General features: G+C 42.0%; 1 protein-coding gene across 1 annotated transcript in view; it reads right to left on the bottom strand.

The window, feature by feature from the left end:
* MYO1H (myosin IH) overlaps nucleotides 1-27,510 on the bottom strand; it is a 57,974-nt gene that overhangs the window by 8,461 nt on the left and 22,003 nt on the right. Inside the window, exons 14-25 of the mRNA XM_075272907.1 lie at nucleotides 26,458-26,549; nucleotides 25,847-25,941; nucleotides 25,155-25,201; nucleotides 24,402-24,482; nucleotides 20,819-20,924; nucleotides 19,710-19,827; nucleotides 3,948-4,061; nucleotides 3,528-3,604; nucleotides 3,308-3,376; nucleotides 1,176-1,260; nucleotides 756-915; nucleotides 409-492 (exon numbers count right to left, since the gene is read on the bottom strand). Coding sequence (XP_075129008.1) covers nucleotides 409-492; nucleotides 756-915; nucleotides 1,176-1,260; nucleotides 3,308-3,376; nucleotides 3,528-3,604; nucleotides 3,948-4,061; nucleotides 19,710-19,827; nucleotides 20,819-20,924; nucleotides 24,402-24,482; nucleotides 25,155-25,201; nucleotides 25,847-25,941; nucleotides 26,458-26,549 — 1,128 coding nt within the window. The remainder of the gene's footprint in view (nucleotides 1-408; nucleotides 493-755; nucleotides 916-1,175; nucleotides 1,261-3,307; nucleotides 3,377-3,527; nucleotides 3,605-3,947; nucleotides 4,062-19,709; nucleotides 19,828-20,818; nucleotides 20,925-24,401; nucleotides 24,483-25,154; nucleotides 25,202-25,846; nucleotides 25,942-26,457; nucleotides 26,550-27,510) is intronic.

Here is a 27,510-nt window from a genome sequence, read left to right on the forward strand (position 1 = left end):
ATATAGGATGGCACTGCTAGAAATATAAATGAAAGTCCCAATAAATTGAAGGTAAGTATGAGGATTGTAACCTTAAATGTGAAGAGCTGTGGGGGTGCTCAATGACCAAAAAAAGGCAGTATGAAAAAATAGAGCATATGTAGAAAAAATTAGGAAGGGCACTCACCCACATCCAAGCTCATCTTGGATGGAGCTTGGATGTGGGTGAGTGCCCTTCCTAATTTTTTCTACATATGCTTAAGATGTGAATATTAAATTAACAGCTTCCTCTAGTAGACAGCTCATTTACACTTATAGTAATATGGGATGAACAAACACTTCCCTCCAGACAATTATATGTATAGTGCACCATCAGCACTCCGCGTAATGTAGCGGCAAACCAAATAGCGATGGATCTGGCTACCATACCTGTTCTATTCTTTGTGGAGTAATCGATTTGCGATATTTCCTCACCAGGTTTCTGATACATAGCTTATACAGCAATTCTGAGGTCTGTAACAAAGGAAAGAAACTTCTTATACTGAATCAGCTTCAGACCTAACATTCACGTTACAGAGGCCATTCTAATGTACAGTACAGCATACAGTAGGGTAATGTTAGAAATATTAATTAAAATCTTCTTCCTCCTTATTTTACTGTTTTACGTCATCTCATGTTTAATAAGTTTTCCTTGAAGTTTCCATGACCTCTCTAAAGACTCATCTCCAAAATATATCAGCATTTTTCTTACTATTGTAAGACAAGCGTTCTCTTACCTTTGTCAAAGCTATCGGTGGCTGTAACCAACTCTTGTCCAGGACATTTTTAGGCACTTTGTCCTTTAGTTTCACGAGGTAGTTGTACTGCATCATGCGAACAAAATCTTTGTTCTCATCACAGAGCTTTTTATTCCGGTTTATGAAGCCAGTGATGAATCTATAAATTGAGATAGACCCTGTTGAGGAAATCCACTCTACTGCTTCTAGATGGAGCACATGTCTAGTATTTGGCATCTGCCATCTGAATACGCTGAACAAGGGCATCATATTAGACACTGTTAAGTGGTGGGACGATCAGGGGGGAGGGTTTAAGACCTTAAGTTCATTTTATGCTAACCTATTGTTAAATGTAGAGGCCAACAGGGAACAATTCCCAGAAATTTGACATCATTTATTGAAGTTTTCCACAATTCTTACTTTCGTATGGTTTGCGCAGCCCATGCCCGTTTCTTGGCAGCTTTCCTGGCCATAACTCCTCTCCAGCAAGATTCTAGTTTGACAGCTATAAGAGATAATAGATATTGTTAAATCAAGTGACACAGATATTGCACATATTAGACATTCAGCAGCAACAGAAAATTGAGACTCTGAATGTGTTGTGAAATTATCTACAATAGTCATGGATTTATTTTATGAACAGCTAGAACATTTTTATTTTTCCTTTAATATTCCAACTAACACCAAGAAATTAACAATAAAACAGTTATTTAGTAGATTTATAGGGTCACTGACTTGACATGAAATGGGTTTTCTGAGGCTTAATACTTAATGACCTATACCTTGGGATATTCAGTGGGTGTCTTACATCTAGGAACCCAACAGATCAGCTGTGGTGCTTCCTTCCTCTTCACAGACCATGTGATATCACATTCATTAGTGGAATTACCTCTACGATTCTATGCTCAGTAAGTAGCAAAGAGGCCACAGCGCTCACCTAAACAGCTGATCTGTGGGGGTCCTGTGTATCAGACCCTCACTGATCTTCATCTGATGACATATCCTAAGGATAGATCATCAGTCCCAGAAAACCTCTTTAAATCAGTGACAGACTAAGTCCTGAGGCTAGTGGCATTGTTATAGAGAGGGCAGACAAAGCATCCACATGGCAGCTGATGTTTTATGGGGCCAACATGCCCTTTATCCTTCCAGTAATTTAAATGCACATGGTATATGGAGAATTTGTAACAGATTTTGTAGACGAGCGCAGGAAACCGCACATCTAAATATATTTGGGGATATTCCTTAAGATATCTACCCAATTTTCTGCCATGAAAAGCTTGTTTTAGGTGAATGCCGCTCTTCCATGGGATTGGCTGGTTTTGCTGTGGCTTTCAGCTGAGATTTTTGGGCAACTGGCTCAGCTTCCAACCTTTGCATTGTAAACGTTGAACACTATGGCCAAACATGCAACAATAATTGATATGCTGGAAGTTCTTTGTTCTTTTGTGCATTGGCTTAAACCCTATCCACTATACTGCCACTGTACACCATAGCTGGTTAGCCACAGCTGATTTTGCCACTAACCTGCTACCAAAATGCATCTTATGCCTCCGACCTAAAATATGTTTTGCATAAAAAAAATTTATGGCAAGTCTCATGGTTAAACCCACGTAAGAGCTGTTTGGGGATCCAGTGACCCAGCAATTTTGCTATATTTTCTGCCAGGAACTGCTCTAATATATAGGTCAGATCTACAAAAGTTCTTAGCTTAGGCATAGATTTCAGTCTCTGTGGATAAGAGGTATGTGTCATTAAATAAATTAGTAATATCTCATTCTAGTGCATATATCCCCATAAAGTTTACATATTTTGGTGCAGTGTTAAAGAGTGTTAAAGAATTCCTTCCTTGAGCAATTTTAGGAAGTCTTTTATAGACATGTGAAAGAGTTGAAGGTGCTGATGAAATAATGTTTCTGTGATGTATATCACTTTTGTAGAGAAAAAACACTTTGAAGTGTAATGCAAATGAGTTAGTAGGTGCACTGTGGGTGGGGCTTCTGCTCCCTGGAGCACTGCTATTGTTGCTCAGGCTAGTACCTCCTCCTTCCAGTGCCACTCCTTGCAATGGGAGTTGATCCCACTATTATGACATCAACCATCGTACCTAAACATCAAAAGCAGTGCTCCCAGGGCTGAAGCCCCACCCCCAGGGCACCAAGTACTTTATTTGAATAACACTTCAGTTATTTTTCTACAGGATCTACATAAGTGACATACATAACCAAGCTATGCTGTTTATCACTGTAATGTGCTCTGTAAGTCGTGGTAGTTGAAAATGCTTGGGTGAGGTGATAGACACCCTTCAATATTTCATATTCTGCAGTGGTTATGAGCAGAAAAATATCACCAACCATTAAAGGAGACAATTTACATGTAGTAATAACTTATTGTAAATTGTAATTGTTTTGCTATAAATAATGGATTAAATTTATCTCCTTGCCTATATCTCTAGGCTACAGAACCACTTAAGAGCACAATAATATCGGCCTCTCTAAAATGAACAGGTTATGGGAGTAAAGAAATAAGATCAGTATACAGGAATCACATACCTGCTTTCTTCTTTTTTAAAAAAGCTCTTTTTCCTAAACACCCTTTGTATTTGGCTTGGATTTTAGAAACTAAAAAATAAAGAAAATAAGTACATTTAGGTTAAACGTGCAAACAAATGCAACAGAACGATGTAAACCAGAATAAACATGATGTATGATGTAATATAGTCAAAGATGAGACTTCTATAAGTGACAGGTTAGTAATAATGAATATCATTACCCAACTGATGCTTTCTCATTTCAAATGCATCCACAGTATTAAATAAAGTATAAGGAAAACGTATGAACAACTTCGTCCTGAAAAAGAACACGACACAATAGTTATTAATAGTAGAAATAAGTAACTCAGTAGTTTATCGAATATGTATATATTAATGAACATTTCATACACCCCTCATACTGGTCATCTACAGACAGAAGTGGTGTGATGCATGATTGAAGGATCAGACTACACAGTTTGTAGCCTGTAACATGGAGACATATAGTTTTACACAGGAGCTGTGTACATAAAATAGGAGGATATTTCAAACATGGCTATTTGAAAAGTTGTTTCATTTTGTATTGTATATGCATTGGTATTAAACTGGAAGGATAATGTACTAGTATACAGTTATGCATAGTGTAATGTGAATTTAGTTACCTCCCAAGTTTGTATTCATTCGGCTGGTAACCCATATGTTTCACTAATCGCTCAACTCCTTCTCGTGCAGAACCAGCCCAGTTTGGCCAAGTGTCTGGGCACAATGATTTGTATCTAGATGGCAAGTAAAATAGACTTTAGGACACTGTTAATAAACATTTGCATACATATATAGAATCATGGTGACAACCTCACAGGGGACCTGACCCTTCTCCTGACATGTCTTTTTAATAAATACTTGTATTCATGACTAAAACATCTGGATGTTACTAGAGATGAGCGAACACTAAAATGTTCGAGGTTCGAAATTCGAATCGAACAGCCGCTCACTGTTCGTGTGTTCGAACGGGTTTCGAACCCCATTATAGTCTATGGGGAACATATACTCGTTAAGGGGGAAACCCAAATCCGTGTCTGGAGGGTCACCAAGTCCACTATGACACCACAGGAAATGATGCCAACACCTCTGGAATGACACTGGGACAGCAGGGGAAGCATGTCTGGGGGCATCTAACACACCAAAGACCCTCTATTACCCCAACATCACAGCCGAACAACTACACACTTTACACACTCAATACCACCTCTCTGACAGTAGGAAAACACCTTGAAACATGTGTATTTGGCACTTGCAGTGAGGAGAGCTTGTCACTAGCAGTGAATTTGGCCCTTGTAGTAAGTTGAGGTTGGCACCAACATTTGTTTTGAAAATCAGGGTGGATTGAGCCTCTAACCAGCAGAGTTTGGGCAAATTCATGGTGGAGGGAGCCTCTAAACACCCCAGTTTGGACCAATTCATGGTGGAGGGAGCCTCTAAAAACCCCAGTTTGGACCAATTCATGGTGGAGGGAGCCTCTAAAAAACCCAGTTTGGACCAATTCATGGTGGAGGGAGCCTCTAAACAGCCCAGTTTGGACCAATTCATGGTGGAGGGAGCCTCTAAACAGCCCAGTTTGGACCAATTCATGGTGGAGGGAGCCTCTAAACAGCCCAGTTTGGGCCAATTCATGGTGGAGGGAGCCTCTAACCAGCCCAGTTTGGGCAAATTCATGGTGGAGGGAGCCTCTAAAAACCCCCGTTTGGACCAATTCATGGTGGAGGGAGCCTCTAAACAGCCCAGTTTGGGCAAATTCATGGTGGAGGGAGCCTCTAACCAGCCCAGTTTGGACCAATTCATGGTGGAGGGAGCCTCTAAAAACCCCAGTTTGGACCAATTCATGGTGGAGGGAGCCTCTAAAAACCCCAGTTTGGATCAATTCATGGTGGAGGGAGCCTCTAAAACCCCCAGTTTGGACCAATTCATGCTGGAGGGAGCCTCTAAACAGCCCAGTTTGGGCAAATTCATGGTGGAGGGAGCCTCTAAAAACCCCAGTTTGGACCAATTCATGGTGGAGGGAGCCTCTAAAAACCCCAATTTGGACCAATTCATGGTGGAGGGAGCCTCTAAACAGCCCAGTTTGGGCAAATTCATGGTGGAGGGAGCCTCTAAAAACCCCAGTTTGGACCAATTCATGGTGGAGGGAGCCTCTAAAAACCCCAGTTTGGACCAATTCATGGTGGAGGGAGCCTCTAAAAAACCCAGTTTGGACCAATTCATGGTGGAGGGAGCCTCTAAACAGCCCAGTTTGGGCAAATTCATGGTGGAGGGAGCCTCTAAAAACCCCAGTTTGGACCAATTCATGGTGGAGGGAGCCTCTAAAAACCCCAGTTTGGACCAATTCATGGTGGAGGGAGCCTCTAACCAGCCCAGTTTGGACCAATTCATGGTGGAGGAAGCCTCTAAAAACCCCAGTTTGGACCAATTCATGGTGGAGGGAGCCTCTAAACAGCCCAGTTTGGACCAATTCATGGTGGAGGGAGCCTCTAAAAACCCCAATTTGGACCAATTCATGGTGGAGGGAGCCTCTAACCAGCCCAGTTTGGACCAATTCATGGTGGAGGGAGCCTCTAACCAGCCCAGTTTGGGCAAATTCATGGTGGAGGGAGCCTCTAAAAACCCCAATTTGGACCAATTCATGGTGGAGGGAGCCTCTAAACAGCCCAGTTTGGGCAAATTCATGGTGGAGGGAGCCTCTAAAAACCCCAGTTTGGACCAATTCATGGTGGAGGGAGCCTCTAAAAAACCCAGTTTGGACCAATTCATGGTGGAGGGAGCCTCTAACCAGCCCAGTTTGGACCAATTCATGGTGGAGGGAGCCTCTAAAAACCCCAGTTTGGACCAATTCATGGTGGAGGGAGCCTCTAAACAGCCCAGTTTGGACCAATTCATGGTGGAGGGAGCCTCTAAAAACCCCAATTTGGACCAATTCATGGTGGAGGGAGCCTCTAACCAGCCCAGTTTGGACCAATTCATGGTGGAGGGAGCCTCTAACCAGCCCAGTTTGGGCAAATTCATGGTGGAGGGAGCCTCTAAAAACCCCAGTTTGGACCAATTCATGGTGGAGGGAGCCTCTAAAAACCCCAGTTTGGACCAATTCATGGTGGAGGGAGCCTCTAAAAACCCCAGTTTGGACCAATTCATGGTGGAGGGAGCCTCTAAAAAACCCAGTTTGGACCAATTCATGGTGGAGGGAGCCTCTAACCAGTTTGGACCAATTCATGGTGGAGGGAGCCTCTAAACAGCCCAGTTTGGGCAAATTCATGGTGGAGGGAGCCTCTAACCAGCCCAGTTTGGACCAATTCATGGTGGAGGGAGCCTCTAAAAACCCCAGTTTGGACCAATTCATGGTGGAGGGAGCCTCTAAAAACCCCAGTTTGGACCAATTCATGGTGGAGGGAGCCTCTAAAAACCCCAGTTTGGACCAATTCATGCTGGAGGGAGCCTCTAAACAGCCCAGTTTGGGCAAATTCATGGTGGAGGGAGCCTCTAAAAACCCCAGTTTGGACCAATTCATGGTGGAGGAAGCCTCTAAAAACCCCAGTTTGGACCAATTCATGGTGGAGGGAGCCTCTAAACAGCCCAGTTTGGGCAAATTCATGGTGGAGGGAGCCTCTAAAAACCCCAGTTTGGACCAATTCATGGTGGAGGGAGCCTCTAAAAACCCCAGTTTGGACCAATTCATGGTGGAGGGAGCCTCTAAAAACCCCAGTTTGGACCAATTCATGGTGGAGGGAGCCTCTAAACAGCCCAGTTTGGGCAAATTCATGGTGGAGGGAGCCTCTAAAAACCCCAGTTTGGACCAATTCATGGTGGAGGAAGCCTCTAAAAACCCCAGTTTGGACCAATTCATGGTGGAGGGAGCCTCTAAACAGCCCAGTTTGGACCAATTCATGGTGGAGGGAGCCTCTAAAAACCCCAATTTGGACCAATTCATGGTGGAGGGAGCCTCTAACCAGCCCAGTTTGGACCAATTCATGGTGGAGGGAGCCTCTAACCAGCCCAGTTTGGGCAAATTCATGGTGGAGGGAGCCTCTAAAAACCCCAATTTGGACCAATTCATGGTGGAGGGAGCCTCTAAACAGCCCAGTTTTGGCAAATTCATGGTGGAGGGAGCCTCTAAAAACCCCAGTTTGGACCAATTCATGGTGGAGGGAGCCTCTAACCAGCCCAGTTTGGGCAAATTCATGGTGGAGGGAGCCTCTAACCAGCAGAGTTGTGGGAAAGCAGGGTGGAGGGAGCCTCTAACCAGCAGAGTTGGTGGAAATCAGGGTGGAGGGAGCCTCTAACCAGCAGAGTTGGGGGAAATCATGTTGGAGGGAGCCTAGTATTAGCAGAATTGTGCAACGCTTATGGTGGATGAGTATGAGGATGCGGAGGAATTGGAGAGGTTGAGTACAGACATGGAGTTTCATGTTGGGGTGCTTTACACAGGTGGGCACAAAAATGAAGGCTCTATCCAGTGGTGGTTCATTTTTATCAAAGTGAGCCGGTCGGCACTCTCAGCTGACAGACGGGTGCGCTTGTCAGTGATGATGCCACCGGCTGCACTGAACACCCTCTCAGATAGGACGCTGGCGGCAGGACAGGACAGCACCTCCAAGGCATATAGGGCAAGTTCAAGCCACAGGTCCAACTTCGACACCCAATACGTGTAGGGCGCAGAGGGGTCGGAGAGGACAGGGCTGTGGTCGGAAAGGTATTCCCGCAACATGCGCCTATACTTCTCACGCCTGGTGACACTAGGACCCTCTGTGGCGGCACTTTGGCGAGGGGGTGCCATCAAGGTGTCCCAGACCTTAGACAGTGTGCCCCTCGTTTGTGTGGACCGGTGAGAACTTGGTCGCCTACTGGAGGAACTGTCCTCCCTGCCGCCAACGTCACATGCTGGAAACATCTCCATCATATTCTGCACCAATTGCCTGTGGCAAGCATTGATGCGATTGGCCCTCCCCTCTACCGGAATAAAAGACGAGATGTTGTTTTTATACCGGGGGTCAAGGATAGCAAAGATCCAGTACTGGTTGTCCTCCATGATTTTGACAATACGCTTGTCGGTTGTAAAGCACCCCAACATGAACTCAGCCATGTCTGCCACAGTGTTAGTTGGCATGACTCCTCTGGCCCCACCGGAAAGTTCAATCTCCATTTCCTCCTCATCCTCCATGTCTACCCATCCGCGCTGCAACAATGGGACGATTCGAAGTTGCCCGGAAGCCTCCTGTATCACCATCACATCATCGGACAACTCTTCTTCCTCCTCCTCCTCCTCCTCCATTAAACGCGATGAAGCGGACAGATGTGTGGACCTACTCTCCAGCTGTGACGGATCGGATGCTATCCCTGACTCCTCTGTGTGATCTGAGTTATCCCTGATGTCAATCAGGGATTCTCTCAGAACACACAAGAGCGGGATTGTAAGGCTCACCATCGCATCCTCAGAGCTCACCCTCCTTGTGGACTCCTCAAACACCCGTAGGATGTCACAAAGGTCTCTCATCCATGGCCACTCATGGATGAGAAACTGAGGCAGCTGACTTTGTGGCACCCTAGGGTTTTGTAGCTGGTATTCCATCAAAGGTCTCTGCTGCTCAACCACTCTATTCAACATCTGAAATGTTGAGTTCCAGCGTGTGGGGACGTCGCACAAAAGCCGGTGTTGTGGCACATGCAGGCGTTGCTGGAGAGATTTTAAGCTAGCAGCGGCTACTGTCGACTTGCGAAAGTGGGCGCACATGCGCCGCACTTTCACCAGTAGCTCTGGAACATTGGGGTAGCTCTTTAGGAAACGTTGCACCACTAGGTTGAAGACGTGGGCCAGGCATGGAACATGTTGGAGTCCGGCAAGCTCCAGAGCTGCTACCAGGTTCCGGCCGTTATCACAAACGACCATGCCTGGGCCCAGGTGCAGCGGCTCAAACCATATTGCCGTCTCATCGAGGAGGGCATCCCTCACCTCGGAGGCAGTGTGCTGTCTGTCCCCCAAGCTGATCAGCTTCAGCACAGCCTGCTGACGTCTACCAACGCCAGTGCTGCAACGTTTCCAACTCGTAGCTGGGGTCAATCTAACAGCGGAGGAGGAGGCGGTGGCGGAGGAGGAGGCGGTAGAGGAGGAGGAGGAGGGGGGTGTTCTTCTCGTGTCCCTGCCAGGAATGTTAGGCGGGGAGACGAGGTACACCGGGCCAGTTTGGGAAGCAGTCCCAGCCTCAACTACATTCACCCAGTGTGCCGTCAGTGAAATGTAGCGTCCCTGTCCGCATGCACTTGTCCACGCGTCGGTGGTCAAGTGGACCTTTGTGCAAAGCGCGGAACTAAGGGCCCGCCTGATGTTGAGTGACACGTGCTGGTGCAAGGCGGGGACGGCACACCGGGAGAAGTAGTGACGGCTAGGGACGGCATAGCGAGGTGCCGCAGTTGCCATCAGGTCCAGGAAGGCGGGAGTTTCAACAAGCCGGAACGCCAACATCTCCTGGGCCAGCAGTTTAGCGATGTTGGCGTTCAAGGCTTGCGCGTGTGGGTGGTTAGCAGTGTATTTCTGCCGCCGCTCCAATGTCTGAGAGATGGTGGGTTGTTGTAAAGAAGCGCCTGATGGTGCCTTTGATGGTGCAGGAGAAGGAGATAAGACAGGAACAGGGGAGGATGAGGGAGAAGTCAACAAAGTGGCGGAGGCAGATGAAGTGGTGTCCTGGCTCGTCCTCTGGAGTGCATCGCCAGCACAGTCAGCAGTGGCAGTGGCAGAGGCAGAGGCAGTGGCAGAGGCAGTGGCAGTGGCGTGAACGGCAGGCGGCCTTTGTCCTGCCGTTGCTGCCTGCCACTGATTCCAGTGCTTGGATTCCAAATGACGGCGCATTGAAGTGGTGGACAGGTTGCTCTTCTCAGAGCCCCTAATCAATTTCGAGAGGCAAATTGTGCAGACAACACTATATCTGTCCTCGGCGCATTCCTTGAAAAAACTCCACACCTTCGAGAAACGTGCCCTCGAGGTGGGAGTTTTTCGGGGCTGGGTACGAACTGGAACATCTTGGGAGATTCCGGGTGTGGCCTGGCTTCGCCTAAGCTGCTGACCTCTGCCTCTGCCTCTAGCTACCCTTTTTGGTGCTGCACTTGCCTCAACATCCACACTACTTTCCCCGCTTGACATCCCCCCTGTCCAGGTCGGGTCAGTGTCCTCATCATCCACCACTTCCTCTTCCAACTCCTGTCTCATCTCCTCCTCCCGCACAATGCGCCGGTCAACTGGATGCCCTGACGGCAACTGCGTCACATCATCGTCGATGAGGGTGGGTTGCTGGTCATCCACCACCAAATCGAACGGAGATGGAGGAGACTCTAGTGTTTGAGCATCTGGACACAGATGCTCCTCTGTTAGGTTCGTGGAATCGTGACGTGGAGAGGCAGGTTGAGGGAAAATGAAAGGAGCGGAGAACAGCTCTGGGGAGCAGGGACAGTTGGGGTTATTGTTCTGTGAAGCTTGGGAATTTTGGGAGGAAGGAGGACAAGACTGTTGGGTAATAGGAGGAGAGGAGGCAGAGTCTGACTGGCTGCTGGACAATGTGCTGTAAGCGTTCTCTGACAGCCATTGCAAGACCTGTTCCTGGTTCTCGGGCCTACTAAGGTTTGTACCCTGCAGTTTAGTTAATGTGGCAAGCAACCCTGGCACTGTGGAGTGGCACAATGCTTGCTGCCCCACAGGAGTAGGCACGGGACGCCCTGTGGCTTCACTGCTACCTTGCTCCCCAGAACCATTCCCCCGACCTCGCCCACGGCCTCGTCCACGTCCCTTTCCGGGAGCCTTGCGCATTTTGAATTCCCAGTTAGAAATTGGCACTATATACCAGTAGCAAAAATTGTGGGTGCACGTAACCCCAATATATTCTTTGAATTCCCAGTCAGACAATGGCACTATATACCAGTAGCAAGAAATGCGGGTATTTATAACCCCAATATATTCTTTGAATTACCAGTCAGAAACTGGCACTATATGGCAGTAGCAAGAAATGAGGGTATTTATAACCCCAATATATTCTTTGAATTCCCAGTCAGACAATGGCACTGTATACCAGTAGTAAAAATTGTGGGTGCACGTAACCCCAATATATTCTTTGAATTACCAGTCAGAAACTGGCACTATATGGCAGTAGCAAGAAATGAGGGTATTTGTAACCCCAATATATTCTTTGAATTCCTAGTCAGAAACTGGCACTGTATACCAGTAGTAAAAATTGTGGGTGCACGTAACCCCAATATATTCTTTGAATTCCCAGTCAGACAATGGCACTATATACCAGTAGCAAGAAATGAGGGTATTTATAACCCCAATATATTCTTTGAATTCCCAGTCAGAAACTGGCACTATATGGCAGTAGCAAGAAATGAGGGTATTTATAACCCCAATATATTCTTTGAATTCCCAGTCAGACAATGGCACTGTATACCAGTAGTAAAAATTGTGGGTGCACGTAACCCCAATATATTCTTTGAATTACCAGTCAGAAACTGGCACTATATGGCAGTAGCAAGAAATGAGGGTATTTGTAACCCCAATATATTCTTTGAATTCCCAGTCAGAAACTGGCACTGTATACCAGTAGTAAAAATTGTGGGTGCACGTAACCCCAATATATTCTTTGAATTCCCAGTCAGAAACTGGCACTATATGGCAGTAGCAAGAAATGAGGGTATTTGTAACCCCAATATATTCTTTGAATTCCCAGTCAGAAACTGGCACTGTATACCAGTAGTAAAAATTGTGGGTGCACGTAACCCCAATATATTCTTTGAATTCCCAGTCAGACAATGGCACTATATACCAGTAGCAAGAAATGAGGGTATTTATAACCCCAATATATTCTTTGAATTCCCAGTCAGACAATGGCACTGTATACCAGTAGTAAAAATTGTGGGTGCACGTAACCCCAATATATTCTTTGAATTCCCAGTCAGAAACTGGCACTATATGGCAGTAGCAAGAAATGAGGGTATTTATAACCCCAATATATTCTTTGAATTCCCAGTCAGACAATGGCACTGTATACCAGTAGTAAAAATTGTGGGTGCACGTAACCCCAATATATTCTTTGAATTACCAGTCAGAAACTGGCACTATATGGCAGTAGCAAGAAATGAGGGTATTTGTAACCCCAATATATTCTTTGAATTCCCAGTCAGAAACTGGCACTGTATACCAGTAGTAAAAATTGTGGGTGCACGTAACCCCAATATATTCTTTGAATTCCCAGTCAGACAATGGCACTATATACCAGTAGCAAGAAATGAGGGTATTTATAACCCCAATATATTCTTTGAATTCCCAGTCAGAAACTGGCACTATATGGCAGTAGCAAGAAATGAGGGTATTTATAACCCCAATATATTCTTTGAATTCCCAGTCAGACAATGGCACTGTATACCAGTAGTAAAAATTGTGGGTGCACGTAACCCCAATATATTCTTTGAATTACCAGTCAGAAACTGGCACTATATGGCAGTAGCAAGAAATGAGGGTATTTGTAACCCCAATATATTCTTTGAATTCCCAGTCAGAAACTGGCACTGTATACCAGTAGTAAAAATTGTGGGTGCACGTAACCCCAATATATTCTTTGAATTCCCAGTCAGACAATGGCACTATATACCAGTAGCAAGAAATGAGGGTATTTATAACCCCAATATATTCTTTGAATTCCCAGTCAGACAATGGCACTGTATACCAGTAGTAAAAATTGTGGGTGCACGTAACCCCAATATATTCTTTGAATTCCCAGTCAGAAACTGGCACTATATGGCAGTAGCAAGAAATGAGGGTATTTATAACCCCAATATATTCTTTGAATTCCCAGTCAGACAATGGCACTGTATACCAGTAGTAAAAATTGTGGGTGCACGTAACCCCAATATATTCTTTGAATTACCAGTCAGAAACTGGCACTATATGGCAGTAGCAAGAAATGAGGGTATTTGTAACCCCAATATATTCTTTGAATTCCCAGTCAGAAACTGGCACTGTATACCAGTAGTAAAAATTGTGGGTGCACGTAACCCCAATATATTCTTTGAATTCCCAGTCAGACAATGGCACTATATACCAGTAGCAAGAAATGAGGGTATTTATAACCCCAATATATTCTTTGAATTCCCAGTCAGAAACTGGCACTATATGGCAGTAGCAAGAAATGAGGGTATTTATAACCCCAATATATTCTTTGAATTCCCAGTCAGACAATGGCACTGTATACCAGTAGTAAAAATTGTGGGTGCACGTAACCCCAATATATTCTTTGAATTACCAGTCAGAAACTGGCACTATATGGCAGTAGCAAGAAATGAGGGTATTTGTAACCCCAATATATTCTTTGAATTCCCAGTCAGAAACTGGCACTGTATACCAGTAGTAAAAATTGTGGGTGCACGTAACCCCAATATATTCTTTGAATTCCCAGTCAGACAATGGCACTATATACCAGTAGCAAGAAATGAGGGTATTTATAACCCCAATATATTCTTTGAATTCCCAGTCAGAAACTGGCACTATATGGCAGTAGCAAGAAATGAGGGTATTTATAACCCCAATATATTCTTTGAATTCCCAGTCAGACAATGGCACTGTATACCAGTAGTAAAAATTGTGGGTGCACGTAACCCCAATATATTCTTTGAATTACCAGTCAGAAACTGGCACTATATGGCAGTAGCAAGAAATGAGGGTATTTGTAACCCCAATATATTCTTTGAATTCCCAGTCAGAAACTGGCACTGTATACCAGTAGTAAAAATTGTGGGTGCACGTAACCCCAATATATTCTTTGAATTCCCAGTCAGACAATGGCACTATATACCAGTAGCAAGAAATGAGGGTATTTATAACCCCAATATATTCTTTGAATTCCCAGTCAGACAATGGCACTGTATACCAGTAGTAAAAATTGTGGGTGCACGTAACCCCAATATATTCTTTGAATTCCCAGTCAGAAACTGGCACTATATGGCAGTAGCAAGAAATGAGGGTATTTATAACCCCAATATATTCTTTGAATTCCCAGTCAGACAATGGCACTGTATACCAGTAGTAAAAATTGTGGGTGCACGTAACCCCAATATATTCTTTGAATTACCAGTTAGAAACTGGCACTATATGGCAGTAGCAAGAAATGAGGGTATTTGTAACCCCAATATATTCTTTGAATTCCCAGTCAGAAACTGGCACTGTATACCAGTAGTAAAAATTGTGGGTGCACGTAACCCCAATATATTCTTTGAATTCCCAGTCAGACAATGGCACTATATACCAGTAGCAAGAAATGAGGGTATTTATAACCCCAATATATTCTTTGAATTCCCAGTCAGAAACTGGCACTATATGGCAGTAGCAAGAAATGAGGGTATTTATAACCCCAATATATTCTTTGAATTCCCAGTCAGACAATGGCACTGTATACCAGTAGTAAAAATTGTGGGTGCACGTAACCCCAATATATTCTTTGAATTACCAGTCAGAAACTGGCACTATATGGCAGTAGCAAGAAATGAGGGTATTTGTAACCCCAATATATTCTTTGAATTCCCAGTCAGAAACTGGCACTGTATACCAGTAGTAAAAATTGTGGGTGCACGTAACCCCAATATATTCTTTGAATTCCCAGTCAGACAATGGCACTATATACCAGTAGCAAGAAATGAGGGTATTTATAACCCCAATATATTCTTTGAATTCCCAGTCAGAAACTGGCACTATATGGCAGTAGCAAGAAATGAGGGTATTTATAACCCCAATATATTCTTTGAATTCCCAGTCAGACAATGGCACTGTATACCAGTAGTAAAAATTGTGGGTGCACGTAACCCCAATATATTCTTTGAATTACCAGTCAGAAACTGGCACTATATGGCAGTAGCAAGAAATGAGGGTATTTGTAACCCCAATATATTCTTTGAATTCCCAGTCAGAAACTGGCACTGTATACCAGTAGTAAAAATTGTGGGTGCACGTAACCCCAATATATTCTTTGAATTCCCAGTCAGACAATGGCACTATATACCAGTAGCAAGAAATGAGGGTATTTATAACCCCAATATATTCTTTGAATTCCCAGTCAGAAACTGGCACTATATGGCAGTAGCAAGAAATGAGGGTATTTATAACCCCAATATATTCTTTGAATTCCCAGTCAGACAATGGCACTGTATACCAGTAGTAAAAATTGTGGGTGCACGTAACCCCAATATATTCTTTGAATTACCAGTCAGAAACTGGCACTATATGGCAGTAGCAAGAAATGAGGGTATTTGTAACCCCAATATATTCTTTGAATTCCCAGTCAGAAACTGGCACTGTATACCAGTAGTAAAAATTGTGGGTGCACGTAACCCCAATATATTCTTTGAATTCCCAGTCAGACAATGGCACTATATACCAGTAGCAAGAAATGAGGGTATTTATAACCCCAATATATTCTTTGAATTCCCAGTCAGACAATGGCACTGTATACCAGTAGTAAAAATTGTGGGTGCACGTAACCCCAATATATTCTTTGAATTACCAGTCAGAAACTGGCACTATATGGCAGTAGCAAGAAATGAGGGTATTTATAACCCCAATATATTCTTTGAATTCCCAGTCAGACAATGGCACTGTATACCAGTAGTAAAAATTGTGGGTGCACGTAACCCCAATATATTCTTTGAATTACCAGTCAGAAACTGGCACTATATGGCAGTAGCAAGAAATGAGGGTATTTGTAACCCCAATATATTCTTTGAATTCCCAGTCAGAAACTGGCACTGTATACCAGTAGTAAAAATTGTGGGTGCACGTAACCCCAATATATTCTTTGAATTACCAGTCAGAAACTGGCACTATATGGCAGTAGCAAGAAATGAGGGTATTTGTAACCCCAATATATTCTTTGAATTCCCAGTCAGAAACTGGCACTGTATACCAGTAGTAAAAATTGTGGGTGCACGTAACCCCAATATATTCTTTGAATTCCCAGTCAGACAATGGCACTATATACCAGTAGCAAGAAATGAGGGTATTTATAACCCCAATTTATTCTTTGAATTCCCAGTCAGACAATGGCACTGTATACCAGTAGTAAAAATTGTGGGTGCACGTAACCCCAATATATTCTTTGAATTCCCAGTCAGAAACTGGCACTATATGGCAGTAGCAAGAAATGAGGGTATTTATAACCCCAATATATTCTTTGAATTCCCAGTCAGACAATGGCACTGTATACCAGTAGTAAAAATTGTGGGTGCACGTAACCCCAATATATTCTTTGAATTCCCAGTCAGAAACTGGCACTATATGGCAGTAGCAAGAAATGAGGGTATTTGTAACCCCAATATATTCTTTGAATTCCCAGTCAGAAACTGGCACTGTATACCAGTAGTAAAAATTGTGGGTGCACGTAACCCCAATATATTCTTTGAATTACCAGTCAGAAACTGGCACTATATGGCAGTAGCAAGAAATGAGGGTATTTATAACCCCAATATATTCTTTGAATTACCAGTCAGAAACTGGCACTGTATACCAGTAGTAAAAATTGTGGGTGCACGTAACCCCAATATATTCTTTGAATTCCCAGTCAGACAATGGCACTATATACCAGTAGCAAGAAATGAGGGTATTTATAACCCCAATATATTCTTTGAATTCCCAGTCAGACAATGGCACTGTATACCAGTAGTAAAAATTGTGGGTGCACGTAACCCCAATATATTCTTTGAATTCCCAGTCAGACAATGGCACTATATGGCAGTAGCAAAAATAGTGGGTGTATATAGCCCCAATTCTATTGCTAGGGGACTTGCAGGGTATTTCTGGGGTGAAGGTGGGGGGGCACACCGTTGGAACGGGTATCGGGGGTATATATCGGGTATACGGGAATACACTGACAGTGTATTCCATTCAGGATCCTGGGAAAGCTGGGTTGCGGCGATTGAGCCCGTCAGTGCCACGTTACACTGACAAGCTTCTCCCTGGAATTTAGCTCTTACAAGAGCTGTTGTGGTTGTCTTCTCCTTCCTATCCTAGCCTGTCCCTGCCTACCCAGAATCTAAGCCCTAGCTAGCTGGACGGAAACCTCCGTCCTCGGTGAATTGCAAGCTCAGAATGACGCGAACCTGGGCGGCGCTGTTCTTTTAAATTAGAGGTCACATGTTTTCGGCAGCCAATGGGTTTTGCCTACTTTTCTCAACGTCACCGGTGTCGTAGTTCCTGTCCCACCTACCCTGCGCTGTTATTGGAGCAAAAAAGGCGCCAGGGAAGGTGGGAGGGGAATCGAGTAATGGCGCACTTTACCACGCGGTGTTCGATTCGATTCGAACATGCCGAACAGCCTAATATCCGATCGAACATGAGTTCGATAGAACACTGTTCGCTCATCTCTAGATGTTACCATTCGTCTTGTCAATGGGTGTCAACAATGTATTAGACAGTGTCAAAATGTGTATGGACACATCCTAAACTAATATAATCAGCTTGATTTTCCAGAATTTTTACTTTCATCAAAACTTTTTACTAAAACAGACTTGGGAGAGTCAACATAGACAGGTTGAGAGATAATGATTATGTCCAATGATCAATCCATCGGAATTTCTGGTATTCATATTTCACAATTTTTCTTGTTTTTTTTGCAGTAAACACTTTAAAAAATATGGTGTATGGTTTAATCTTTTTTTGTGAATTCTCACTTCCCAATAAGCATCACAATGTTTTTTGCATTCTGTCGACTTCATTAAATTGGTTCTCCAGGAACATAATCATATTAAATTTATAGACAATTCAAAACATTTTTTGCAAATATAAATAATAAAAGTTTTTGCTGTGTTTTAAAGCATTTTGTCTTGATAGGTTGCCAATGGATATGACCATGATGGTCCTTGGTCCGGCACCTGTCGGAAACCCAGCCATGATTTCATTATTGTTGCCCAGGTTAGCTGGCAGGAACATTGCATGCACAAGAAGATAACCCAGTCACAATAAAGAAATCATGGCTGGGTTTCTAACAAATGCCAGACCACAGAAGGTTCTTGCATTCATGGTCGTATTCACTGACAACCTATCAAGAGAAAGGTCTGTCCCCATTAAGATGATAAGAGAAAACCTTTAACAAAATTTTTCATTATTTATATTTTCAATAATGTTTAACTGTTAATTGTCTACAGATTTACATATAGTTATATTCATGGGAAAACCCCTTTAGGCTAAAGCCCCACGTTGTGGAAACGCAGCTTTTTTTGTTGCAGATTTTGTTTCGGTTTTTTGAGCCAAAGCCAAAAATGGCTACAAATTGAATGAGAAATATATAGGAAGTTCTTATACTTCTACCTTATGCTCAATCCACCCCTGGCTTTGACTCAAAAAACAACAGCAAAATCTGCAACAAAAAAAGTTGTGTTTCCGCAACGTGGGGCCTCAGCCTTAAAGGGCTTAGGGTAAGTTCACACAGCTGTCATTACAGTCTGTTGTTCTGATCCGTTATTAGTTCAGACGAATGGACTGAAACACTGACAGAATGATTTATGCAGACTCAGCTCCTTTCATTTGCTTTTATCCCCATTAATAATAATAATAATAATAATACATTTTATTTCTATAGCGCCAACATATTCCGCAGCGCTGTACAATTTGTAGGATTCAAATACAGGCAGAAAGATACATTACAAAGAAAATCATTTCACACAATGGGACTGAGGGCCCTGCTTGCAAGAGCTTACAGTCTATGAGGTAGAGGGGGTGACACAAGAGGTAGCAGGGGTGGTATTGCTTATACAGAGGTCAGACACTTTTATAATAGAGGTGACTGTCATTACATAAACATTAGACTTTATGAGCCGTCAACAGTCGTGTCCTTTAACATGTGGATGGAGCTTGGACAGATAAAGTTATCCTGAGATGACATCATATCATGTGGGGAAGTGTGGGAGCGGAGACAGAGGAGGGTTAAGGGTTTACGTTAGACATTGTGATAGGCCTGTCTGAACAGATGCGTCTTTAGTTTGGCCATTCACTGTCATATAAAAAAACAAGACTAATACAGTAGTTGTCTCCATCTTGTTTACTTTTCTAAACCAAAGAAAAGTACTGCAGGTATGACTTTAATGCGGTAGCAAGAATTGGACTTGTTATTTACATACAGTGAATGGGGATACAGGGTGCACCATCTGAATCAATAATTCTGTATGTTTCAGTCCATTGCCCGTTAGTGGAAAATTCCACTAGTGGAAAAAAAAGCTAGCAGAACCCATTGAAATCAATGGGAGGCTTTTTTTTCAGCGTGGAAAATTCCACACCAAATTTCTCACCATTTTCCTCTGTGTGAATGGACGCTAAAAGTCTAATAATCACAAATGATAAACATTGCTCAGAATCAATTTACCTCTCCAGGAATGTCTCATATTTTCTACGGTAGGCAAATCCGGCTCTTCTGACTCTTAAATGCTCCATCAAACCTAGGTATTTTACCTGGTGGCGGACCAACGTGTCATCAAATTTTCCTGCGTTGGGTGGATACACATAAACAGTTTTCAGATAGAGAATGATCATGAAGATGTAGGTTTAAGATAAGATAACAGTAAGTACTGATCTGAATACATGTAAAACAAATATATCTGTAAGCATTCTAATACTGTACAATGGATTGAATATACTTTTTTGCATTTTTCTGCGAATACACACAAATAAAATGTAAATATCATCTTTATTGTACATTAGAGTATAAAAACATCATATACATCACAACACACCTAAGAGGAAAAAAAAGACCCTCATGGATAGTAATCTGTTACAAACATCAATTACAAAACCAGGACTATTTGTCCAATTTTGCACTATTTACCTATTATCCAATTTTAAAACAGCTCTAAAGCTTTCAAAGTTAGGTCTCATGCACATGACCGTAACTATGATCTGCAATTGAGGATAAAAGTACAGTCCCATTCATTTTAATGAGGGCAGACACACAAGTGCAATTTTGCAGCGGTATGTCGTACTGTATTCAAGGACCACAAATTATGAAGTGTGTCCTTATTTTTGGCCGCATTTGTGGCGCAGACCACTGCAGGGAATCATACAGGATTCGTGATTGCAGATGACATACGGATGCAATGCAGACATGTTTTGTGCAGATTGCAAATCAATATTTATGGACTGTAAATCCACTACCTTCATGAGATGGAGGCCTTAATATTTTTTGTGCAGAGTGATAAATACTATATGAAAAATTCACTGTATGGGCAGATTATTATTGTTTTATACATTAAAAAAATACAGCCTTTTCCTATAATGATGCTACAATGTGCTCTTGCTTGATCCTTATGGTTATGATGTCCACATTTCACAATGTCATTTTGTAACATACAGGCTCAACAATCAAATATGTACAAATCACAATCCCAAATTATTTCCTACATATTTCTACACATTTTCGGTTCGAGTTCTTCTTGGCTATAATCATGGGTATGATACACAACAATAAGGTCTTCTTACCTGGCTGCTTGTCATTGTTTGGTTTGATACATCTAATATATGCCGGTTCCTTGGACATCAGGATTTCTATTAGACTTGTTAAACTGTTCTTGAACTGGGTAGTCACCTAAAAGGACAGGTAGAGTAAATAGGATTACTAAGGCAAATGGTTAGGCACTTCATATTTTCTTTACTTTTTCAGATACCAGAAGTGCTTATATAGTGGGGAGAATAAGTACTTGATACACTGGTGATTTGGCGTTTTCCTACCAACAAAGAATGGAGAGGTCTGTAATTTTTATTGTAAGTACACTTCAATTGTGAGAGACAGAATCTAAAAATAAATCCAGAAAATCACATTGTACGATTTTTAAATAATTAATTAGCATTTTATTGCATGAAATAAGTATTTGATCACCTACCAAACAGCAAAAACAGACCTGTTAGTTTTTCTTTAAGAAGTCCTCCTACCCTGCACTCATTACCTGTATTAATTGCACCCGTCCACACACTCAATCACACATCAACCTCTCCACCATGGCCAAGACCAAAGAGGACACCAGGGACAAAATTGTAGACCTGCACAAGACTGGGATGGGCTACAAGGCAATAGGAAGTAGCTTTTTGAGAAGGCAACATCTATTAGCGCAATTATTAGAAAATGGAAGAAACACAATGACTGTCAATCTTCCTCAGTCTAAGGCCTCATTCACACGGGGCACAGGACCGCGTATATTGGTTCTGATTCTGATGGAAAAGAGGAAGCTAGCGGTCTACATAGACCTCTATTGTGAGGGGGCGAATTCTGAGGTAGATTCGGCGTCAGAATCCGCCCCCTCTTGCCCTGTGTGAACGAGCCCTAAGGCTCCATGCAAGATCTCACCTTGTGGGGTAAGGATGATTCTGAGAAAGGTCAGGAATAATCTCAGAACTACACAGGAGGACCTGGTCAATAACCTGAAGAGAGCTGAGACCACAGTCTCTAAGATTATCGTTAGTAACACACTACACCGTCATGGATTAAAAACCTGAACGGCACACAAGGTTCTCCTGCTCATGTCAGCACATGTCTAGGCCCATTTGAAGTTCACTAATGACCATCTGGATGAGCCAGACGATGCATGGGAGAAGGTCATGTAGCCAGATGAGCCCAAAATAGAACTTTTCAGTATCAATTCCACTTCCGCGTTTGGAGGAAGAAGGATGACTACAACGCCAAGAGCACAGTCCCAACCATGAAGGTTGGGTGTGGAAACATCATCCTTTGGGTGTTCTTTTCATCAAAGAGGACTGGATGACTGCACTGTATTGAAGGGAAGATGAATGGGGCCATGTATCGCAAGATTTTGGCCAACCACCTTCCCTCAGTAAGAGCATTGAAGATGGCTCATGGATGGGTCTTCTCCCATGACAATGACTCAAAACACACAGCCAGGGCAACTAAGGAGTGGTTCTGTGAGAAGTATTTCAAGGTCATGGAGTGGCCTAGCCAGTTTCCAGAGCTGAACCCAAACGAAAATCTTTGGAGGAAGCTGATTGTAGCCCAGTGACAGCCACCAAACATGAAACATCTAGAGAAGATCTGTATGGAGGAGGGGCCAAAATCCCTACTGCGGTGTGTGCAAACTTGATCAAGAACTACTGGAAGTGTCTGACCTCTGTAATTGCAAACAAAGGTTTCTGTACCAAATATTAAGTTCTGTTTTTTTCTACTGTATCAAATAGTTATTTCACGCAATAAAATGAACATTCATTATTTAAAAATCATAAAATGTGATTATTTGGATTTTTCTTTAGATTCTGTCTCTCACAGTTGGTGTACCTACAGTAAAAATTACAGATCTTTCCATTCTTTGTTGGTGGGAAAATTTGCAAATTCATCAGTGTATCAAATACTTAGTTTCCTCAATGTATATATCTATAAGGGATCAATATTATTTATCTATTTGACCATTATATGATATTTTTATCATAATGAAACAAATATCTTCCTATTAAAATAAAACATACCTTGTATAATTTACCTTGGTTTAAAGGGTGCCTTCACACGGAGTATACACTCACTGATTCTGAACATGTAACACGTTCCGAATCAACGGCGTTAAAACAGATCCCATTGCTTTCTATAGAAGCCGGCATACATGTTTTAACACCCCTGATTCGGAACATGTTACACGTTCAGAATCAGTGAGCGTATACTCCTTGTGAAGGCACCCTAAATGCTTGCAAGATGAGCTAAAGAGATTGTCCAGGATAACATTTTTTTTTATTAATGAGGTGAAAAAAATAAAAATAAAAACATTTAACTGTCCCCAAAGCCTCCCAATAAGGTCTGATTCTGCTGCTCCGATGTTTTTGGGTCCCTTTCCTTAAAGGGGTGTTCCCATGAACATAACCATTTATAGATTTGTAGATTATTAAAAGTTAAACATTTTTGCAAATATAAGTAATTCAAAATTTTGCAGAGTATTAAAGATTTTCTCTAAATATCTTGTGGTCACAGTCTGTTGTCTTGATCGGTTGCCATTGGATACAACCATGAATGCAGAAACTTTCTAAGCTCAGAAAATCAGTCATGATGTTCTTATTGTGGCCGGGATATCTTCTCATACATGTAGTGTCCCTGCCTGATATCCCAGCTACAATAAGGACATCATGGCTATATTTTTGACAATTCCCAGACCATAGAAAGCTTATGCATTTGTGGTTGTATCCATTGGCAAACGATCTAGACAACAGACTGTCTAAGATGTTAGAGAGAATATTTAAAACCCTGCAGAATTTTTAACTACTTATATTTGCAAAAATGTTTAACTTTTAATTATCTACAAATATAGATATGATTATGTTCATCGGAATATCCCTTTAAGCCACTGATTGGCCTCAGCTATCATGTGTGGCAGGGACTTCTGACACAAAAAACATTGGAGCAGCAGGACTGGACGGGGCTGGGAAGCACTGGGGGCAGGTGAGGTGTTTTTTTGTTTTTTTTTTTTGGGGGGGGGGGTTCACCTCCCCTGGCCCCCACTAAATATGTAATCATATTTATACATCCTTAAAGGGAGTCTTTCATATCTAAAATGCTATCCAAAACAATAATAATGCCATGCAGGAGCCTTTAATAAGAGTGTAAATTTGACTTTATGGCCAAAACCCAAAGAAGTAATGCAGAGAAAATCATCTTTTCATAAATATGCAAATCAATCTTCAAGTGCAACATGGGCTGGGCTTGATTTACAGCTTTTGCCTGCAACAACCGTGATCTTTCATCTGAGAACTGGAGTATCTTCAGCTGTCTGTTGGCAAATCTGATAAATCAGGCCCCACCTCCAGTGCACTTACAGGCTATTTGTATACCCATAAAAAGTTGATCATGTCTGCATTGCTTCACTGGTTTGTGATCATAAAAGTATGTTTCTGCTCCTATTAAAGAACACTACATGGCACTAATATTGGTTTGCGAGGCATTTTGGACCTTGCACACTACGTGCTTATATGTGTTGATTGAACTTACTAATAAACTCTTATTATGATGGCTGCTCCAGTATGATCATCCTGATGAACATAAAGGACAAGGCTACATATAACAGAAAATCAAACTTACAGTATCAGGTCTCTTTCTGTTGTCCAGTTCTGAAGTTTGAAAACAATCCCTTAAGATGTCATTTTTAGATTTTACAAGCACCTGAGAAATATAAATTGGTGTAAATATGCAGTGGAAAATAAGAGCATTATAGATGTCCTTATACCCCTTACCTAATAAAATATTGAAAATAACAATTGACTTTCCAGCGGTATATAGAAATGCCTGTGCCCAAACCCATGAAAGGTCCTCTTTAAATAGCATAAATAATTCAATGCATTCTGCAACCCATCAGCCACTGTAATAAAGCTGACACATTGTAAGACTGACTATTCTTAGTTTACATTGTCTAATAATTAGTTTTCCTCTATGAACTTTCTGCCTCGATTACCTACATGGAAAATGCCATATTTTATAATATAGGTATAATTGACATGCTGCGATTTACAAAATTTCAACTGTGAATTTTTTCTACAACATGTGAATAGGATTAGCCAGAATCCCATCCATTTTGCAGACAATGTAAAACACAGCATTTTTTACACTTGTTTTTACTGTGTAATCGCACAATTTTGGTTTTCCTCAGATATTTTAAACTTATCTGCCCTCTCTTTTGTTGCTGAATTAGCCTTTGTTTTTGGTTTTGAAGACCTTACTAAAATATTGTAAAATGCAATACAAATATTACATTCTATTTATTGTATTGTAAGTCATGTTAATGCTAAAAATCTTCTGCGTAATAAAAAAATAAACAAACAGCATACAGATGCTTACCTCTTTTAGATTCCTATAAAGCAGATCATTATTTTTTTCCAAAAACCCTAAATCAGTAAATTAAAAAAATTTAATGAGCAGCATGAAACATTTTAGCTGTGAAATTCAAACAAAAAGAGCAATAGCTGAAGTGAATGGGCGCACCAATGCCTCCGGTCCAGCATCAGGCTGAATTTACAACGGGATAAACACCCCTATTCTCATGATTGGGGGGGTTTCAGCAGTCAGACCCTCACCAATCCGCTATTTAACCTCTATCCTATAGGTAGTGGATACATATTCTTTGTTGCATAACCTCTTTAATAGAGCCTCTGAAGTTCTGCTCGTTCGAACTAATAACAAAAAATCTGTCTAGATTTTTACATAATTCCTGTGGTGATTGTGTAGGGATTGAGGTTGGCTACATACAAATTTTGCACAAAGCCTCATCTGACCTTAACCTACAGGTATTCTACATGTGTTGCGAAAAAACATAGAAAACACAAACGCCCTAATAGAAATAAAGAAGCAAAGGAAGAAAAGGCACGGAAGGATCAGAAAAGAGGAAGAACAGGTCATCACTCTTAGAATAGCAGGCAGGATTGTGCCATTCAGTAGGCCTTGATCAGGTGAAAATCAGGTTTATCATTTTCAGTTAAAAAACTAATATTTTAAAATATGATCATTTTCTACATTGTCATTGTTTTACTTACCTACAGCGCAATACGTGACTTCCCCTGCATAGTGCATAAGCTGGAAGTCTACCCAGTCTATTGATTTCCTGTTTCCAGGGCCCGCAAGTTTGCGGCTGTGAAGTATACATCAGATGGTAAAGAGTCTCAGCAGTACTACAGAGAAAGCTGGTACATGTAGAATAAAACAATAAAGCAATAAAAGGTATATCTGTCTTTAAGAAATGTGTCTGTCAATCACAAAAACCACATATGGACTGGAATAGACGGGATATAATGACATGACCCCAGTCACTATTACATAGTGTGATAGTACAGTGGAGGTGGGAGATGTTGTAGTACTCAGTTTTTCCTATTTTAGCGCCTATTGTATGTGATCTGCTTACTGTTTCTAGTGTAGTGTTAAATGAAGAGTAATGCGGCCTAGATCAGAACTAGTTGGAAATATTCTTTCTGTAAGTGCACTGTAGTCACATATCCTTGTAATTCTCCTTCAGTTAATTTATGTCTAATATGTTGTTACTCCTGTGAATCGTTTTTGCTTATGTGCTTGTACTGAGGGTCCTTATTACTTTGTACACATCAGATAATAATGTACGGTAATTCTCAAGATTAAAGGAGTTTGTGCTTACGTTAGGAAGTGAGGGTGATCTCCCACCTTCTCTTCCAGTTTTGCTAAAAAGCTGAGGTCTGTGGCTTCTCCAGGACGCAAACATTCTTCATCCTACAACAATACAAGAGGTGGCAATACTGACTTACTTGACAATGATAAGTATATTTGATACATAATATATAACACTGTGAGGAAGAGTTATTAAGATGGGTGTATCTTACTCCAGTCTTAAAAAAGGCATTGACTGGAGTAGGTAAGGAGTGATTTATGAAGAGGCTCCAGCTAAATCACCTGCATGTCCAAGTGCCTGAATGGAAATCTATGACAGTTAGGAAGCGATGGAGATTTCCATTAACTGGTATGAGCAATAATGGATATGTCAGACTGAGACGTCCCCACCAGCTCTGCCCACATTAGAGAGTTCTTTGGTCACCAGGGGGAGCCAACTGCTACACTTGGCTGCAGTGAAACACTGCTGCAATGTAAAGGGGCCTGAGAAAAGAGTCACAGATCTGTGTGAGAGGGCCCATCCACCATTAGCACTAACCAACTCTAAATTATTTTGGGTGTAAGGGAGGTCTGGTGAGTGGATTGTTGTTGATGGAAAAAAATAAGACATCCCCTGAAAATAGGCCCTAAGCTATCTTTCAAAGCAAAAAAATAATATAAGACCCTGTCTTATTTTCAGAGAAAAATTACAATCTAGAGCAGTGATAACCATCCTCTTCTACTGTTCTGAAATTATCTATTGTGAGTTTATATCTTACACCAGTCCATAGGATCAACTATGCCTAGTAAAACAATTGTAGCACTGGGAAGGGGACTTGTAGAAATATACAACTCCTTCGTATCCTTTGATAGAGTTAGAGAAAACAAATTGTATTCCTATATGCAAATGACTTGACAAATGTCCACAGGGCAGACCCAAGCATGGAATTGCCCAGTCTCTTCTTACTATTCCCTACAGTCAATGGGAGGCAGAAAATCCACAATGAATTAGCAAATTTCGTAATTCCTGAAGCAGATTTTTTCTCGCCAAAATCCTCACCAAAAAAATGGTGAGAAATTTGGT

The sequence above is a fragment of the Leptodactylus fuscus genome, chromosome 1 (genome assembly GCF_031893055.1).
Source record: "Leptodactylus fuscus isolate aLepFus1 chromosome 1, aLepFus1.hap2, whole genome shotgun sequence".
Classification (NCBI taxonomy): domain Eukaryota; kingdom Metazoa; phylum Chordata; class Amphibia; order Anura; family Leptodactylidae; genus Leptodactylus; species Leptodactylus fuscus.